This window comes from Crocodylus siamensis, chromosome 7 (genome assembly GCF_052110815.1).
Source record: "Crocodylus siamensis isolate JL-2025a chromosome 7, ASM5211081v1, whole genome shotgun sequence".
Taxonomy (NCBI): Eukaryota; Metazoa; Chordata; order Crocodylia; family Crocodylidae; genus Crocodylus; species Crocodylus siamensis.
The window spans coordinates 26821773-26840480 of record NC_143401.1 but is presented as its reverse complement, the minus strand read 5'-3'; the positions used below and the strand labels follow the sequence as shown (position 1 = coordinate 26840480).

The 18708-nt window shown below is 44.0% G+C and overlaps 1 protein-coding gene across 4 annotated transcripts in view; it reads right to left on the bottom strand.

Moving 5' to 3' along the window:
• ADK (adenosine kinase) overlaps positions 1-18708 on the bottom strand; it is a 577699-nt gene that overhangs the window by 142570 nt on the left and 416421 nt on the right. For 3 of the 4 annotated variants that reach the window (XM_090058441.1, XM_090058442.1, XM_090058439.1), the window contains one exon: positions 5720-5890. The exons of the other annotated variant lie outside the window; for it this stretch is intronic. In XM_090058441.1, coding sequence (XP_089914567.1) covers positions 5720-5890 — 171 coding nt within the window. The remainder of the gene's footprint in view (positions 1-5719; positions 5891-18708) is intronic. 4 annotated transcript variants of the gene reach the window in all.

The window sequence follows — 18708 nt, the reverse complement described above, 5'->3', positions numbered from 1 at the left end:
GAGAGAAGACATTCAAACTGCCCAAATCTAGAGTGGGGGAAGGAGGAGGAATAGGGGAGTAGGGAGAAAGAAGAAAGGACCCATCAGCAAGGTTCCCTCTAAGCTGTGCGTGTGGGTGGTCACGCATGCTTTGAAACCATGTCGCACACAAACTTGTTAATGCTGCACACCCACTTGGAGAGGAGCTGGGCTGCAGCTTCAAGAGGAGCTGGGCAACAAGCTGAGCGGAGCAGAGGCATCGAGACCAGTGTGGGACAAGATCAAGGCCCCAGCAGTGAGAGAGGAGTGGGGCTGAAGCTGGGGCAGAGGCAAGCACTGCCTAGCCAGGGCAGGCAAGTGTTGGATGGTGCTGTGGCTCATCTGGGGGCTGCAGGGAGGAGGGGGGGGTGGCTCCTGCCGCTGTATGCTGCTCATTTGGGAACTGCTCATCCAGCGGCTCATCTGGCGTTCACCCACTTGTTCAGTGGCTCCTGCTGCTGCTCCTACTGCTTGTCCAGGAGGGCATGTGGAGGCGTTTGTCCCCAGATCTGCGTGTGGCAGGCACGGGGCTGTGCTGAGCTCGGGCAGGCGGCAGTGGCACTAAGAGAGGGGGTTACATGGGGGGGCTGCACCCCCCCAAATTCACTATAGGCCCCCCATCCCTCCCTTCCAACATCGCCGCCACTCGCCCCAAGTTCAGTGCAGCCCAGCCCCTGGCCCCAACCCACAGCTGCAGTTGCAGGATTCTGTACAAGTGGATTCATCAGGAACCTGACTAGACCTCTTTGCTAGGGATGGACATTACACATAAACTGGTTTAAGTGATCAGAAACTGGTTTAAACCTCTAACAGAACAGATGTTCAGTGCACATAAACCAGTTTAAAAATGGCTGAAACTAGTTTGAGATAACCCTGGTTGAATGTAGTAGTAGACTTAACTGATTTGGGTCAAACCAGTTTATGCAATGTCTGTCCCAGCCCCCTTTCAGGTTTAAGATAAATCAGACTCCCCCAGCATCGCAGGATGCTCGCTGGGCTGGATGGGGCTCTCTGCTCCATAGCAGGCCTGGCCCCTCCCTTCTACTGCCTGACTAGAGCTCCAGAGACTGCTGGCTGCTTTCCCCCTCCCGTCATCAATACCTCCTAAGCAGGAATGACCTTCCCCTATGCCTTGTTGAGGAGGTGTCTGTGTATTAGCTAACAGACCACATGCTGGCTAAGGTCCATGCTGAATCAACAGGTAGATGACAATGTCCCTCTGCTGTTTTGTTAATGGGGTGATAAACCCTGAGTTAGAGGTGATAAACACTGTTATCAATTCCCTGCTGGGCTAATCAGAGTGTCCTGCCAAAGCCTGGCCATGCCCCCTCTCAGCTCAGTGCTGTGCAAGGGAAGGGGGGACTGCTTTAGCACCCCCCCCAAATATTTGTGAGGATTTTTTATATGATTCTGTTCTCTACTTCATAACATTTACAAGCATTCTAATTTAAAGAGACATAATGTGCCCTTTTGGTACAATTCTTAGATATAATAATGACAAGGCCTGTTTATTTTTTTGCATGCAAATGTATTCATTTTTCTAAAGCTTAGGATACATGGCTCCAGAAGCATTATTAGAGCCATTGTTATGGCTTTTCAAAATGTACAAGTCTTTCATGTAACCTCCTTTCTTTTCAGTGCATTTGTTGTTGCACCCATATCAATTTCCTAATCAGGTCGCAATACTACTCTGTAATTGCAGAACTTTAGCTTAAAATCCTGTAATTAATTTGTTCATAGACTACACGTTTAGAGGTAACAGCATCAACCAGTGCGTATAAAGCGGTTTTGATTTTCAAGACAGCTTGTTAAATTTGGCTTTATTTTTTGCTGCTTAAAAAAAAAACTACTTTATTTCTTCTTAACGTTTGGTTCACCACTTTATATAACTTCCTTTTAACTTGCACTTCTTTGTGAATGGTGAACTAATTTGTTTGATCCTGGTTTTTATTTGTAAATAACTTACCAGGCACTCAAAACCTGTGTTAGTCTAAATAAAAAGAAAATAAATGCAAATTGGAACTGTCTCATGGTGACATCCTACTGTAAATAGGCAGCAGACCCAGCAAAACCTGCTTCAGCATAGGATCTGGAACCTACTTCCAAGGGAAGTGGTGCTGGCTCCTACCCTGGGGGTCTTTAAGAGGAGGCTTGATGCCTACCTGACTGGAATCATTTCAGCCCAGTTTTTTCTTCTGCCCAGGCAGGGGTTCAGACTTGAAGATCTACAAGGTCCCTTCCGACCCTACTTCTATGATTCTATGATATCAGCAAATATACCTTGGCAAATATACCTTGGCAAATATTTCTCCCAGTGTCTAAAATGTTTGCAGAAAGGCAAGGATCATGGCTTTCCAGAATCTCCAGACTCAGAGAAATCTTTTAAGAAAAAGAAACTGCAGCCCACAAGTGTGCTCCTCAGTACACAGACTTCATTTCCTCTCTTTCAGAGCTGCTATTGCCTGTAGCATCTTTTCAGAGATGGTACAGGCCTGGGCCCAAAAGCAGCATTTACTTCCAGGTGAATATTCAGAGAATTCTGAAGAGAAACAGGTAGTGTAGAGCAGATGCCTCCTAGCCTACCCTTCAGACAGCTTAAGCAGGCCTATCAGAGATGAGGAGACTAACCAGGATGTGGGAAAAGACCTAGGGGAAAGGGAGAATGCAGTTATGGCACTCTTCCCTACCTTTCACCTATATCTGCATACATAGCAACTCTTGTGCAAGAAGCCTCCTATCCATTAGTTAGGTTTACACTGGGATATGATTATCAGAAACTTACCCTTTGACCACTGCAGCCACTGTTATTTTTTAAAGCTACCTTGACTTGTAAAATATGTATTGTGAGTTTTTACAGATGAATTAAGCAGCAACTTGTGACAAAGCAGTTATCATCAGGAGATAATTGACCTTATTTGAGAGTTAAGCATCCTGAGGCAAAGTAGAGTGTGCTTAATCCTGGCAGGTTAATTATCCAGTGATTATGGTAGCTTGGAAAGTATTATTGCTAAGAACTATTTGCAAAATGACACCATTAAAAAAAACTTAATTTAATAAAAATTAAAAGCAATGACAATAAGCAAATTCTGCAGTCATGTATTGCCAGATAATGACTGTAGAATGGCCTTAATTGGTTAGCAGCAATGACTGCATAATTATTTTATATTGAATGTCCTATATTAAATGTATTATGTGAAGTCTATTTAATAAGTGTCAAATTTCCAAGACAAGATGTTTTGCTTAGGTTTTAAAGAGATTTCAAAGAAATCATTAATATACCAATAGTCACAGAACTACAGTTGAAATCGTAAGTATACTAAGTTATTATAGCAGTATTCAGGATCACCAGTACAGTGAAGGGTAGGCTGGCATTTACATTCTAAATTAGAGCATTTATTCTGAGAGGTTTATAAGTTGCCCATTTTAATTATCATCTGGATAGACTTGTAATAACCAATCTCCATTAAAATGTAAATTTTTAAGTACAAGATATAATTTCAAATCACTGTGCCATTTGTTTTTAGCTTAGGCATGGCAGCAATTTTGAATTTTGCTCCTCACTGTTTTTTTTGTATTATTCTAAAAATATAAAAGGTTCAGTGTTTAACAATAAAATTATGTTGGCTTATAATGTAGAGTGAAGATACCAAGAAGTAAAATTGTATGTGACACTATTTATTGTTCTAATAAAATAACAACTATACCATCTAGTATGCTTAGCTTACATATTTACTTATGTATTAAAACAAAACTGCGTTGTAAAGGTTGACTTAAGGATCCTTTTCCTGTTTATGTAAATTAGCAAAACTTAATGAAAACACAATAGTCAAGATAGAAACAAGATAAGAGTACATGGGAAAAAATAGGACTTAAGATGTTCATTATCCCTGAAGCAGTTAATTGTACATCAAGACATATATTATCTGCTAGACACAATTAAGCATTTATACATAACTCAAAATTACATGAAGGGGACCATTTAGGAGGCTGAACTGTGTCAGAATAAACAAAAAGTTAAAAGCGTTTTGCATCTGCTCTTGCTTACAAGACATAACACTAAGCAGAAACACTAGCAGCCACAATATATAGGAGTACTAATAGGTAGGAGGCGTATTATAGAAAGAAAGAGGTTTCAAATGATTAAGAGACAGGAGAATGAGCCATGCTGAAAGATATCTTAAAGAAAGGAGAACCTAAAGTGGCAATGGGCAGGTTATGTAGCAAGAAGCAGAGATGAAAGTAGACTATGCTTACATTCATTTGGAAACCCAAGGCTATAGACACAACTCTGGCTGCAAGTAACATAGCTAAAGAACAGTGATTCTCTTTGAAATACATCTATTGTACAGTCACACTTTGCAATGACTGCTAACTGTTTTTACCTAAAGATACCAAAATGCTTCAAAAACTATATGCAGAAAATGCAGGGGAAACGGCACACTTCATTACACCCTGCACAATATTTTATGACACAGAGTAAATACCATCATACCCAAATGAAATGCCTGATGGAAGTAAGGTGGGCAGAATATAATTCTCAAAATGTTAATCTGACCAGTAACTGGGGCTTTTCCTTGTGAAGTATTGCCTGATATCTAATAACAAGTGTCACAAGCTATGTTATACACCTCTTCTGAAAAAAGGTACCTTGCATAACACTGCGATTCATAATATCCAAATAGGTCATGAGAATTGTACTGATATAAAAAGAGAAGGGACACTTAACCATCTGGAAGCCTGACAACCAAGTATTGACCAAGTCTGACTACTTAATTTGTAAGGTCTGACTAGATCAGCACTTGAGATGGTTTGATTATGGAAAAGAGACACGCAATAGCACCTGATGAGGTCTCTGTATGTCAAATGACAGAATGAGCCTGAGAGAGTGACAATGATAGGAGAATGCCAATATTTAAATATTTCTTCCACTTAGGTTCCTGAGGTTCAGGAGGTTGTCACTACCCTAGTGGACCTGAAAAAAAATTGATTTTCTCAGAGCTTAGAATCACAGAATTCCAAGCTCCTGAACAGATGAGATTTGTTCTTCCTAGCTTGTCTGCACTTGTTTTCTGCATTGTTATATCTGCACCAATGCAACCCTACCACATTTGAACATGATGCACCAGCACCAGAAATTGACTTGCAACCTGTGATGAAAGGATAAGCCATTTTCATAGCAATCAATTTTTAGCATTATTTCAGCTATCAGTCCATATCTCAAGTGCAGATAAGTCCTTAGTTCATTTTGTTAAGTTTCTGTCTCAGGAATTCATCACTGGTTTCCATGACAAGCAATCCTATAAATGCTCAGAGAACTCTGTGAAGTGCAAGAAGGCAACACAGTACCAATATGGTAACTGGAATATAAGTCTCAGTGAAGTCAATGTCTGCTTTGTCACTGATTTCACATAATCTCTTTCTACACTCATGCACAGAAAAGCAAAGCAAAAAGGAGATTTTTTACATGGACTCCTCTAAGACAGTTTCTATTTTATTCCATAAATATCCATCAAAGATGATATTATCACATTTTTAACAGGTTAACACACTAGCTATTCACCAAATCACTGCACTTCCTTAAATTATTTTTGAACTAAGATTATGGATTAAATTTACACTATTGTATAATAAAAAATTATTAATATATGTAAATAAAAAGGTGGAAATGAGAGACTATTCAAATATTTTTATAAGGACTTACCGTCTCATTTCCAAAAAGGATGTCAACATAAGGCATAACTTTCATCATTGGCTCTTTATAGAACTGGCTAATAAATGGTGCAGAAAGATTTAAACTGAAGATCTTGTTGTTTGCAGAAGCCTGAGAGGCCACTTTTAATACTGCCTCTGGTGAAACCGTCAGAAAAAATCCCTACAAACAAGGAAACAAACCAACATATATTACTCATTTCAGATTATAAACCATATTAAACATGCTGCTTGCAATGAGGGAGAAACAAGAAAAACTTACATGTATAAAATACAAAACTGTATATAAATGCCACCCTTTGATCAACACGTGGTAGAGTTGAAAGTGAACACAACTGAAACGACAAGGAATCCAGATATGTTGATGATGATAAAACACAGATTTCTGTTATCAGGCAGGTATTTTGAAGTTTTGTTTTGCTCCCAACACTGACATGTAAGCCTAATTTTAACTTTTTTTCAGTGGTCTTTCTATGAAAATCCAAACTAAAAATACAGGAAGGTAAACAAACTGCATCTTCTTTTCAAAAGTATCAGTCACACTCTACTGCTTAATTCCAGTGACTAAGTATGATATTATCTGGGGCTCTGCACATACTCAGTGATGGCTTTCTAAGAAGTAATGAAAAGTTCACTTGAAGACTGGGTATTATCTCGTATATAACTCTGTCCCGGGACAAGGGGGAGATTTGAACCCTGAAGGGTCAAAGAGGGACCCTGGGGGACAGCACACCCCAGGGAGAGGGAGGAGAAAGGAAGAATGAGCACGAGGCACGGTGGGACTGGAAGCGGCGGCGGGAACCACGGTGGAGCAGAAAGAGGCGGCGGAGCCCGTGCGACTCATTAGCCACGGTTTTACATAAGGGAAAACAGCTGGGAGAGAGGGGGAGGTGAACCAACTCAGGAGTATAAGAAGGGGGAATAGGCGGACCGAGGAGGAGGTGGCAGGAGAGTGGCAAGAGAAGAGCCCTGGGGGCCACTAAGGCAGTAGAGGGAACAGGGGATGCTGCTCCGGGCTCACAAAAGGTATTCAAACTGTGCCCAGGAGAAGACGCCGCTGGCGGACCCGAGAAGACGCAGGTGTCCCGGCTGTATATAACCCTCGGGCCACGAGGGGAGCTGACGGGAGAGACCTTGTCAACTGGGGCTCGAGGCCGGCAGAAGTACGAAGCAAGAGGTATCCGGACAAGAAGGCCAACTGAGACCTTCATGCTTGCAACACAGGACACAGACTGGAACCCCATCGAGGCAGGGCCCCTTCATCGAGGAACGTAGAGGGCGTACTTATCCCCACCCGAGCTTACATAGTAGCCCTTAAGGGGAAGGGTAGTTGGAGTTTAAGGGGATGGCACTGTGCTAGGCATGCCTGGGCAGAGATATAGGGAAGGTTGTGAAGGGGTGTTGAAGTAAGGTCACCGTAGCCTCTTGGTGGACCTATTATTGTTATTATTATCATTATTATCACTACCATTATTGCTCTTATTGTCGTTACTGGTGAGCATCGCAGCCAGAGGGAGCTAGGGCCCCTAAGCTCACAGGAGTCAGGAAAGGGTCTGGGTTTATTGGGCCCTCTTCCTGGGCCTGACTAAAATCAGGAGGGACCCTACATCAAGTAAGGGTCAGTCATTGGCAACCACAATAGCACACCACTGAGGCTGGGATAGGGCGAGGTACAGGGGAGGTTGGAGCCTTGTGAAGAACATCACGCCTTGGCCGCGGGGAGGCAGCCAGGATCAGACAGTCGTACCCCTCCACCACTGAAATATCATCAAAGTCGTGGCAGGCGGGATAAGGAGGGGGAAGACTGCCTGAACCAGGAGATCGGTGGCACCTCCCCTAAGGGACGGAGTGAAAGGTTACCACCAAGTCCTTGGGCCGGGCGGCACGGGATCATACGATCGAGGCCCGGCAGGTGCAAACTCATATATAATGGACATGCAGGGTATGGCATCCATTGTGCATAGACTATTTTGATTCTGCAAGTCAAGGTTCTGTGTTTTCCACCTTTCTCCAGCACAGTTCTGTCCATTCTGCTGCAGCCACATACTCAAACACTTTCCTTCTCGTTTGTGGAATTTACCTGAATTATCATCATATACTCCCATTCTGCCGCTATGGAAAGGGTAGAATGAACAATAGAATGGGAGATTAGCCAGTTGGAAGTGGACCAGCAGCTCTTGCTCATTGGCTATGTATCAGAGCTCAGTAAAAAAATCATTACTGGACATTCATATGAGATGTAAAAGGATAACATAATTTAATTTAATCCCTTACACCCAAATCCTTGATAACTGTTAATATTTCAATTATGAAACCATTTGTACACCAAAAATACTTCTATTAACAAAAAGAAGAGCTATAATTAGTATCTACCAAAGTACAGCCCAACAGAGGAAACATTAAATATGAGCAAGAGGAAGGGCTTCTGTTCTGGTCAGGAAGGTAAATAAGTGAGCAAAGAAGAGATGAAACCTTTACTTCGTCTGATTCCCTTTGGAGAACACTTTTGCTGGAATTTCAGCCATGGACCTTAAAATTCAAATGACAATACTAAAAGAAAGAGTATTACCTGAAACTCCTAGTTTCTATCACCCTTTAAGTTTTCCAGCTACCAGAAAAGCAGGCCAAAGTATAGATTATACATATACTTATAGTCCTGAACTGTAATACTGTATTTATTTGTTATTTTTCAATATACTATTAGGAAATTTACTTAGTATCTCAGTTTTTCTATGAATATTTCCCTTTATTAATATATTAGTTTCAAAGTTTTATGAACAGGTACTTGGTGGCGAAAAAGAAGTTAAGGATGGTTTTAAGGGCTGAACAAATAGGGGGATTACTATTCACTGTTATTATTTCAAGCACCATAGACTATAAATAACGTTATAATATTACCATATTTACTCAAATAGAAAATTACCCCGATTTTAAGATGATCCCCCCAATAATGAGATTCTATATATGGAAATACATTTGTTATACATCTTCTAAGAACAGAATCTAATTAGTGGAGGTTTGCCTTGAATTTGTCCCATTCCCACTGCTACAGCAGGAAAAATTAATCTGGGAGGTCAGGTAGCCCTTTTGTTCTCTGCTTCCTGCAACTTTTTCACCTGGCAGCCTCTTCCCACTCTCCTTACTGTCAGACCCTGCTCTCCCTGAGCACATGGAAGGGAGGAACAAATTTGAAACCAGTAACTTTGACATCAAATATGACTGTAGCAATTTGCATATAGTACCCAGACCCTTAGTTCATCCAGAATTGATGCATGTTACCTTTTTTTGAAACTGCTACAAGTTTTAGCACAGGTACTCCATAAACATACTTTTGAGGACCACTTTGGCACCTACTTATATATAGTACAAACTACGTATAATATTAGTTCAAACCTAAAGGCTTGTGATTTACCTCATAGTTCAATGGGTTACGCCCCACCACTGTCAGCAGCAGTTGAAGCCATGGGGACCTCACAGCTCAGCGCTGCTCAGTATGTGCATGTATTCCAGATATCCCTCACAAAGGATTCAGGTGCTAATAAGCCGACACTCATGACTGGAACCAGGTGTTCTTGTCACGAATCCTGGGATATTCTAAAATTTTATATGCAGATGAGGGGCAGGACAATTTGGTTCAGCTTCAACTTATGGATGGTGGGACCACACTAATTATATGCAACAGTTTGAGAGAGGGGGCAACAGAGGGTTTTTGGGTGAACCATTTGAGTCCCTGTTTAGCAATGTTTGCCAGGCGTTCAAGGCTGGTGAAGAAACATGAGTCACTGGGAATAGGAAAGAAAGGCATGGCTCAGTTGTGGAAGTGAAGAGGAAGTCCAAATGGATGCAATGTAGTGGCTCACCATGACTAGAAAAAGAGTTGGAAAAGAGTTGGTGCTGATGCAAACTACAGTCTTCGCACAGGGTCTGACTATACTTGCAAAGGCTTAATGGGTAGCCCCTACCCTGTGGGTGTGGTATGTGGGAGAACATGTGTATGGGTGGAAGGCAGCCAGGAGAGCTTCAGTCAGGTGGCTCCTGCCCCAATGTGCGGGGCTCAACTCCAGCTCCCAGGCACCTTCTACCAAACTCAGCCACCTGTGCTGGATGGGCAGAGTGGGTGGAATACAGCCAGGAGCTGGAGTCAGAGCTCCACACACTGGGACAGAAGACACTCAGCTGAAGCTTCCTCCTGGCCTGGAGTGGCGTAGCTGGAGCAGGAGAAGGAGCTGGTGCTGGAGATAAGGGGAACCAAGCAGCACCCAGGTAGTTGCAGTCACAGTGGGAGCAGCTATGTCTGCTTGGGGTGCAGCTTGGGCTGCCCTGGGCCCTGCACCATGGGAGCAGCCATAAGCCAAATCCAATCAACTTGTAGGTCGGCTCTGGCAAGCAGGCTGTATTTTGCCCATCCCTGAGGCAGAAAGATCTCCAAAGTGATCAGAGATACTGCCCCACATCTGAGAGAGGAAAATAAACAGAGTTATAGCAAACCTAGATTTAGAAAAAGCATATGACAGAGTGGATTGTGAATACATATTCAAGGTGTGAGAGAAAATGGGGTTCCTAGAGAAATTTATATGTTGGATAAGGGTATTTTATAGAGAAGAAGAGTCAAAGCACCTAAGCTGGACTTTTAAAATCCATACAGGAGTGAGACAAGGGTCCCCCCTGTCACCACTACTATTTGTATGCATCATGGAACCATTAGCACAAAAAATAAAAAGAGACAATGTCATAAGCAGAGTAAAGACGCGGGGAAGGGTGGAAGTAAAATGTTTAGTATACATGGATGATATAAATGTAGTAGAGATAGACTTTCAATGTAAAGGATGCTAAAGCATACATCAAAGTATGGAGAACTGCTAGGGGCTAAGCAAAGTAGACTGAAAAGCACCATAATGGGAATAGGGAACTGGAGAAGCTGTGCTTTCAAACAGAGAGAGAAATCAGAATGCTAGGGATTCTGATGAATGCTGAAGGAAAAAGTAATACAGCATGGGAAAAGGTGACAGCAAGACTATGACAAATACTCTGGCTATAGTCTGGAAAGACATTGTCTTTTGCCTGAAAAGTGGTGGTGTTTAAGGCTGTGACACTGCTGATTGTTCTATATATGGGGCTTATATACCCACTGATGGGACAGCAGATAACAAAAGTACAGAGGGAAATATGTGCATTTTTCTGGAATGCCAAAAGAGAAAGACTGGCTAGAGTTGAACTGTATAAAGCAAAAGAAATGGAGGGATGGGGGCTGCCAGACTTGGGATTGTTCATCTATGTGAAATATGTATGTACAATATGCAAGGCAGTAACAAATGGATAGAGGAAAGCAGTGCATATCTCTCAATTTCACGCAGCTGTAATTTTGAGGACACAGGGAGTATATCAGACCTCTTTGAAGAGTCCATGGGCATGGCAACTGCTGATTCATTACATCATAGGGGAAGGATTCATGCAGAAGTATAAAATAGGGAATGTAGGGCTTACCATACATAGCTGTATGGTTTTGATATGTAGTTGTTTCTGTGCTACGAGGTTTAGGTAAAACAAGGATGCCCAGTATGTATAGCTTTGTAAGTATAGGGTGATACGTGTGTTTTCAATAAAATTTGTTAAAAAAGGTTCGTATCGGCATGTTTGCCTGATATGGGCCATGTGTTTTACAATTATGTTCAGTGTCGGCTGCATTTAATCAACTTCATAGTTCATTTCTATTGCTGAGCACATGCTGCTTTTGGCAGCAGTTTTATGATAGACAATGTATTTAGTCAGATTACCTTGTGTGCAATTATAAATGAGGAGCTTTCCCCAGCATGCCAATTATGGGGGAAAAGCCTTCTTTTGTATTTGAATAAATACAGTAGATAATTTTCTAGGTTTCTTCCCTCTCCCAATAAGAATGAGAGAAATAATGCAAATATAAAATAAATTCAAAGTAATGTATTTACAGAATGAAACCAGGAACAATCTATTAGGTCATTTCATTAGATTTCAATGTTGACAAAGTGGAAATTGTGAGAGAATACTTTTGATGGCTGACATTTTGAATCTGCCATTCTAAATCTTTGTTATTAATCATAATATGCATTATTGTGCTTCACATGTTCTCAAATCAACTCTAATTTAGTAAAGCTAACACATAAAAGTAGACCAAATTAAGTAGTTTCATGAAGGAACAACCACTTACCAAATCTTGTTATGTAAATTTGGTTTTATTCCCTCAAATTTTCACTGTGACATGATACTTCCTCAGCCTGACGAAGGGTACTTGTACCCAAAAGCTTGCAAACAACGTTTCCAATTATTTAATTTGTTCTAATAAAAGAGATGGGATTTAACCAAATAACCTTATCTGCCTATGTTTGTAGACCAACACAGATACAACCTATACCCCATTGTGACATATAGGACTTTTGTAGGACTCAGAGGCTGCATCTACAGGAGATACTGACTGTGCAGTAGTTCGTTACTACTGAGCAGTAGTATGTGTGGCATGAAGCATGACACAATGCTACCGCACAGTAGTAACAAGGTACTGCTCAGTCAGCATCACCTAAAAGCCATTTGACGATTCTGCTGTGCAGTAAATCTGGACAAGTATACAAGTACTAAATGACTGCACAGTAACAACTGTGTAGTCAATGTCCCATATAGATGTGGTCAGATTTACTGATCTCAGTATGAACAACTGTATTAGTGATACTGTGACTTTACTATAGAAACTTATAGCATCATCTGATTCCTAGTGTTGAATATACTGAACTTTAAGATGCTATATTTATTAATAATGGTAATCTTATGCATGTTTAAGACATTTTAATTGTTTTGCATTTCTATAATCTAGCAAATGTTTATTAATAGAGGTGCACTGATACATCAGTCCACTATCGGCACCCATATAAAGAAAATTGACTATAAGGGAAATCGGCTTGAAGTGGCCAATAATTTGGCCAATAAATGCTTGTGTGTGTGTACAGTCATAGCGCAGCATACAAGGAGCACAAGCCTGACAGCTTGGGGAGTTGTGTCCAGCTGGGAAGTTTGCTGTGGTAGAAGGGGAGGGAAGGGGCATGGGGGGGTGAAGATCAATGCCCCCTGTGGTGAGAGGGGGAGTGGGGCCCAACTAGGGCAGGGTGGGTGCAGGATACAGCTGAAGGTAGCTCCCACCGCAGCGTGCCGCTCATCTGGTGGCTCATTCTGCCACTGCTTCTGCTGCTCAACCCCAGCCTGCCTTGCCTACCCCATGCAGATCTGGTGGCACGCCCCCTCTCCCCATGCCCTCCCAGACAAGTGGCGGAAGCAGCAGGGGGAGCCACGGGACAAGCAGCACACAGCAGTGGGAGCAACACCCCCCGCGACTCCTGGATGAGCCATGGCTCCATTCCATGCCTGCCCCAACCTGGCTGGGCAGCCCCAGCCCCAGCCCCAGCCCCAGCCCCACTGCGGGGAGGGTTGATCTGCCTGCCCCCCACCATGGCACTACATTTATAGTTTTACCCAAAGTATTTCAGCTGAAGATGCGCTCAAGAGTTTTATTCATTGACAAACTTCACAGATTAAACCTTTATAAATTAAACTCCCTAATTAAGGAAATTTATGACACTGAAAAGCTGAGCTTGATCCTGAATTGTGCTACATGTTCTTTTAAAGTCAATGGGAGATGCTTTGACCTCCTGAAGTTGCTCACCACCTTGCAGGCTTGGTCTACAAATACACCCGATTCTTCTTTTCTATTCTTATATCATGAAGAATTGAAATGAACAACTTATATAATATCTCATCTCCATAGCAATCTCTACTGTCTTTTACTGTTTCATTTAATGAACAGAGTTGGAATTTGTTTAAAACTGTTCCAAATACAAAATAAAAACCTTTCAATGCTAGTATGGTGCCAGCTGTGGATAAACCACAGAGAGCTGCACAGTGGTCTATGTAAATACTAACCTGGTCAAATAATTAGGCTTCTTACCAATTTTAGACTGAAAACTTGATCTGAACTAAAATACATGTGAGTGTAATTTAAGGTGCAGAATAATATCCCCGAGGGGTTTAGCTCAGGTCTAGGTTCAACTTCCCCCCTCCCCTTGCAAAAGACTGTATAACAGTATTGAAATGCTAACAGTATAACTTACATTTCTCTTTTTGTACAGTAAGGACCATGAATTCACAAATGCTATGCATTTGACTTAGTCTTTTTAAAATCAGTTCCAGACAATGGCACAATGGTGTTGACAAAGTAAGCACCAGAAAAAATGGACTGGTCTTGAACCAAATAGATCTGGATTTAAGCTTTTTCATTCTCATTAAACAGACTTTGGTTTTATCTTTGTTTGTACTCCAATTTCAGTCATTTTTGGCTAGTCACCAATGCAGCTGGACTGATGCAACCCTTTAGCGCAGCTCTGGTATAAAGCTATAAACCATGAGATGCACCATTCCACCTTACTACAGTTTCAACTAGTGCAAACAACAGCTCTTACCTCTGCAAAGGTTTGCATTAGTGGAGTTACTACAATGTTGAGTCACAGCTGAAACCCTGGCAAGTTGCTACTACATAAAAGACCTTTGGAAACCCATGCCTAATTTTTTTTTGGTGACTTAAAACAGTAGCTTCCAGCATTTGTAAAGCTATCTAAAAGATCAAGTTAGGATTAGAGCCTGATATATTTTGTCAACTACATCTAAATGGTGCAAGACCGCTCAAGGTCCTTCTAGAATTGCAAAAGAGCTTGCAGAATTAAAGCACCAAAGATATAGCATCAGACAACTATTTGGAACACAGAATCTTGGTGCCAAGACAAGTATCAGTTTTTTAAAATCTCTTTTATTTTATTATTTTTTGAAACTTGGATCTGTCAATGCGCAGCTGACAGCACATATATAGGAGAAGCAGAAATAATTAGTTATCCAGCATTAGAAAATGATATTATAGAGGACTGAGAGAAATCTCCTTATGGCCTCTTTCACAAACAAACACTGACAGTGGTGCTTGGAACATACATATTGCCAGGTAAGCAGTTTCACAGTTATGGCATTTTTCAGGCATGGCACTTAATGAGACTCAGTAGGTATTGGTTTTAAGTAGGGCTGTCAATTAATCACTGTTAACGTGCTCGATTAATGGGTTAATTGGTTCTTGGTTAATTTTTTTAACATGTTAATCATGTATGTGGTTTTGGAACCCACACCAGGGCTCTACTCCACCACTGTCATGAGGCCACCCAGCAGGGAAGTGGTGGCAGTTCAGAGGATGGGAGGGCAGCTCTGGTGCAGGCTCTGAGTTGCTGCAGTAGGAAGCGTGGGGGGGAGCACACAGATACAGACATACACATGAGCAGCCGCAGCATACAGGCAGCCAGGAAAGCAACTGCCCTGCCAGTAAGCCTGTGGAGGTGAGCAGTGGGGAGAGGGAACGGTCGTAGGGGGAAGATTGAGGCCCCCACACTGAGGGAGGGAGTGGGGCAGGGGTAGGAAATTTGAATGGGTGAATGGGACCCCAGGGCCAGGGTGGATCATGTGATGGACCCATGGGGGCATGTGCCCCCTGCATTTGTGTGGGGTGGATGCAGGTTGCTTCCTGTGCGGTGGGGCTCTGTGCCCTGCTACCTTTGCCCCAGGTGCCGCACAATGCTATGTTGTGCCTCCTGCTTCTGGGTGGACAGGGGATGTGTGGCTCCGAGGGCAAAGGCAGGTCAAAGAGCCCCGGCCCACGATAGGCAGCCTGGCTCTGTCCTGTGCACAAATCCAGGAGGCATATGCCCCCCCATTCCTCCCTTGGGGGTGTGTGCAGTGGCAAGGAGCCACCCCGCCCCGCCCCATACCTCTGGACGAGCCACCCGTGGCTCCATTGTACAACCTACCCCAGCCCTGGGGACCCACTCACCCCAACCTCACCCTCTCCCTCACAGTGGGGGCCTCAATCTGCTCCCCAATGCCCCTTCCCTTCCCCTCCACAGACTTACCTGCTGGGCGCTGCTCTACATGCCACTTTACTGAGAGACAGACAACTTGAGATGCAGTTAATGTCAACACCGAACCCAGTAAACCAGGACAAACACAGAGACCTAGTTCTTGATGACAGTACATAATAAGCCACCTTGACAAGTCTGTTTGTGTGTGTGTGTGCATTATGTGTGTATTTATATAATTAAAATGGATCTTGGACACTGACCTATCTGACTCAGATGGATCAAAAGATCCATCCGTTAGGCTCTGGGAGTGGTGAGAGATGCACGGGTGTAAGCCCATCGCACCCCTGCACCCTGAAATCCCCAGCAACCCCCAGCAACCACAGAGGACCCCCGTCTGACCCCCAGCACAGCCGAAGGTAAGTGGGGCCCATTGTGGGAGGGGACTAGCACAGTTGTGGGGAGGCAGCTGAGAGAAGCTGAGGAGTCTCACCCCACCCTGGCTCCTACTTTACCCAGCCCCCAAAGGAGCTGCACAACCAGAGCCGTGCAAACAGGTCCGGTGTGCAAGTTAGTGCGGGCATTTGTGCAGAAGGGTGAGCAGGAGGGCACAAGACTCTAGGCACTGAGTCACAGCCAAGGATCTGCACAGTAGTAGCCAGACTACGACAAGGACCATGGTGGGTGGGACACGTTGCACCCTGTGCACCTGGACTCCCCTGCTCTGACACAAATGGAGCCCATGGTTCCAGCCTATACACAAATGCATCCGGCACTTCCTGCCCCCACCTGGACAGGGCCCATGGCTCCAGCCTCCACTCAGACAGAGCCCCTGGCTCCATGTGTAGGCTACCTAGCAAGACTGCAGGCAGCTGGGTTTGGGGGCACTCATACCTTCCTTTGTGGGGTGTGCTTAATGGTGGAGGCCCTGAAGTGCCAGATTAGGGAACTCTAGGCAATGGTCCAATGACTGCAATCCATTAGAGATGTGGAGCAGGAACTGGACTCTTACTTTCAGGCTCTCCGCCTGATGGCTCATGACAGAGTTGTGAAACCTAAGAACCACCACAAAGTCCAGCCTAGGGTTGCCTGGACGATAGTTGTCTCCAGCCCAAAGAGGTGCAGCCTCTTCCCTGGAGCTGCACAATCGCTTTCCACCTCTCGCATCAGTGGGCCCAGCCATACGGCCAGCTCCAGCATGTGAGGATGCAGGGCCACCAGCACGTGTGCCTAGAAGAGACAGAGTTATTGTGGTGGGTGACTCCCTCCTTAGGGGGACAGAGGGAGCGATTTATTGCCCTGACCCCCTAGCCCATGAGGTCTGTTGCCTGCCTGGAGCTCATGTCCGGGATGTGACATAGAGGTTCCCCAAACTCATCTGGCTCTCCGACCACCATCCCATGCTAGTGATCCATGTGGGCACCAATGATATGGCACGGAGAAGTCTGGCCCAGGTCATGCGTGACTACAGGGCTCTGAGAGTTGGGGTCAAGGGTCTTGGGGCACAGATAGTTTTTTCTTCAATTCTCCCTGTCACAGGACATGGGCTCTGGAGGGATAGGTGCATTGACGAGGTGAATAGAAGATTCCAGCAATAGTGCCATCGCAAGGGGTCTGGCTTCCTTGACCATGGTCTGCACTTCAGAGACAGTGGACTGTTGGGAAGGGATGGCCTCCACCTCACCTGGAAAGGGAAGAAGCTCTTCTTGGCCAGAATGGCTGACCTTCTTGACAGAGCTTTAAACTGAGACCGCTGGGGGATAAGCGGTCTACTAACAGTTCTAGCCCAGGTCATGTCAGCCGCACTACCAATAATGTGGGCAGCCCAAGGGAACCTGCTCTGGCGAAAGCCCAAAGAAAGGTCCCACTTCACTCCTCAGGGAAGCATTGGGCTTCTCATGGCAGACTTAATTGCCTGTGCACAAATGCCAGGAGCTTGGGAAATAAGCATGAGAAACTGGCCCTTCTCCTGTGTGAAAATGACTGACCTTGTAGGGATTATGGAGACCTGCAGGGACTCCACCTATGATTGGTAAGTGGCAGTAAAGGATTACACCTTTATAGGAGAGACGGTGTGAGGAAGAGGCGTGGGGCTGTTGCTTTCTATGTCAAGGATCAGTTCACCTCCCTGAAGATTGAGTTTCCAAACCAGGAAGGGCATCTTGAGACCCTCTGGGTCAGGATACAAGGAGAACATGGGGAGGGTGACTTAGTTGTCAGAGTCTACTATAGACCTCCACACCAAGAGGAAGAACTAGATCGGGAATTCAATAGGGAACTGGTCGAAGCCCTGTGCTCCTGATGCATGATCGTCATGGGGGACTTCAGCTTCCCTGACATCTTTTGGGATGAGTGGACAGCCAAATCTGACAGGTCACGTAGCTTTCTCACATGCATTGATGACTTCTATCTAACCCACAAAGTCTATGGACTGACTAGGGGAGACGCATTGCTTGTTCTGGTCCTGGCCAAAGGGGAGGACCTGGTGATTGATTTGCAGATCAAGGGGAAGCTTGGCGACAGCGACCATGGATTGGTTACCTTCTTAGTTCACTGAAGAGCAGGCAAACTCCTCAGTAAAACAGAAATCCTTAACTTTGGGAAGGCTGACTTTTGTAAACTGAAAGAATTGGTCAGTCAGGCAATTAGAGGCCACCTCCCCACTCCCCAAAAAGGCAGTACACGAGGAATGGTCATGTCTCAAAAACATAATCCTTGAAGCACAGGGCAAAGCCATACCATCTCACAAAAAATGTAGTCAACAGGCAAGGAAGCTCCCACGGCTGAATAACGAACTGTTGGACCTCATTAAGCTCAAAAGAGTAGCCTATACAAGCTGGAAAACATGAAGCATTAGCAAAGAGGATTACTCTGCACTTGCCCACACCTGTAGAGAGTGGTCGAGAAAAGCCAAGGCACAAACCAAACTCAGGCTAGCACTGGGAATCAAGGACAACAAAAAAATCCTTCTTCAGATACATGGGTAGTCATAAAAAAAACAAAGATAGCATTGGGCCCCTGCAAGAGCCAAAGGGGCAACTAGCATCTGACACACAAGAAAGGGCTAATCTCCTAA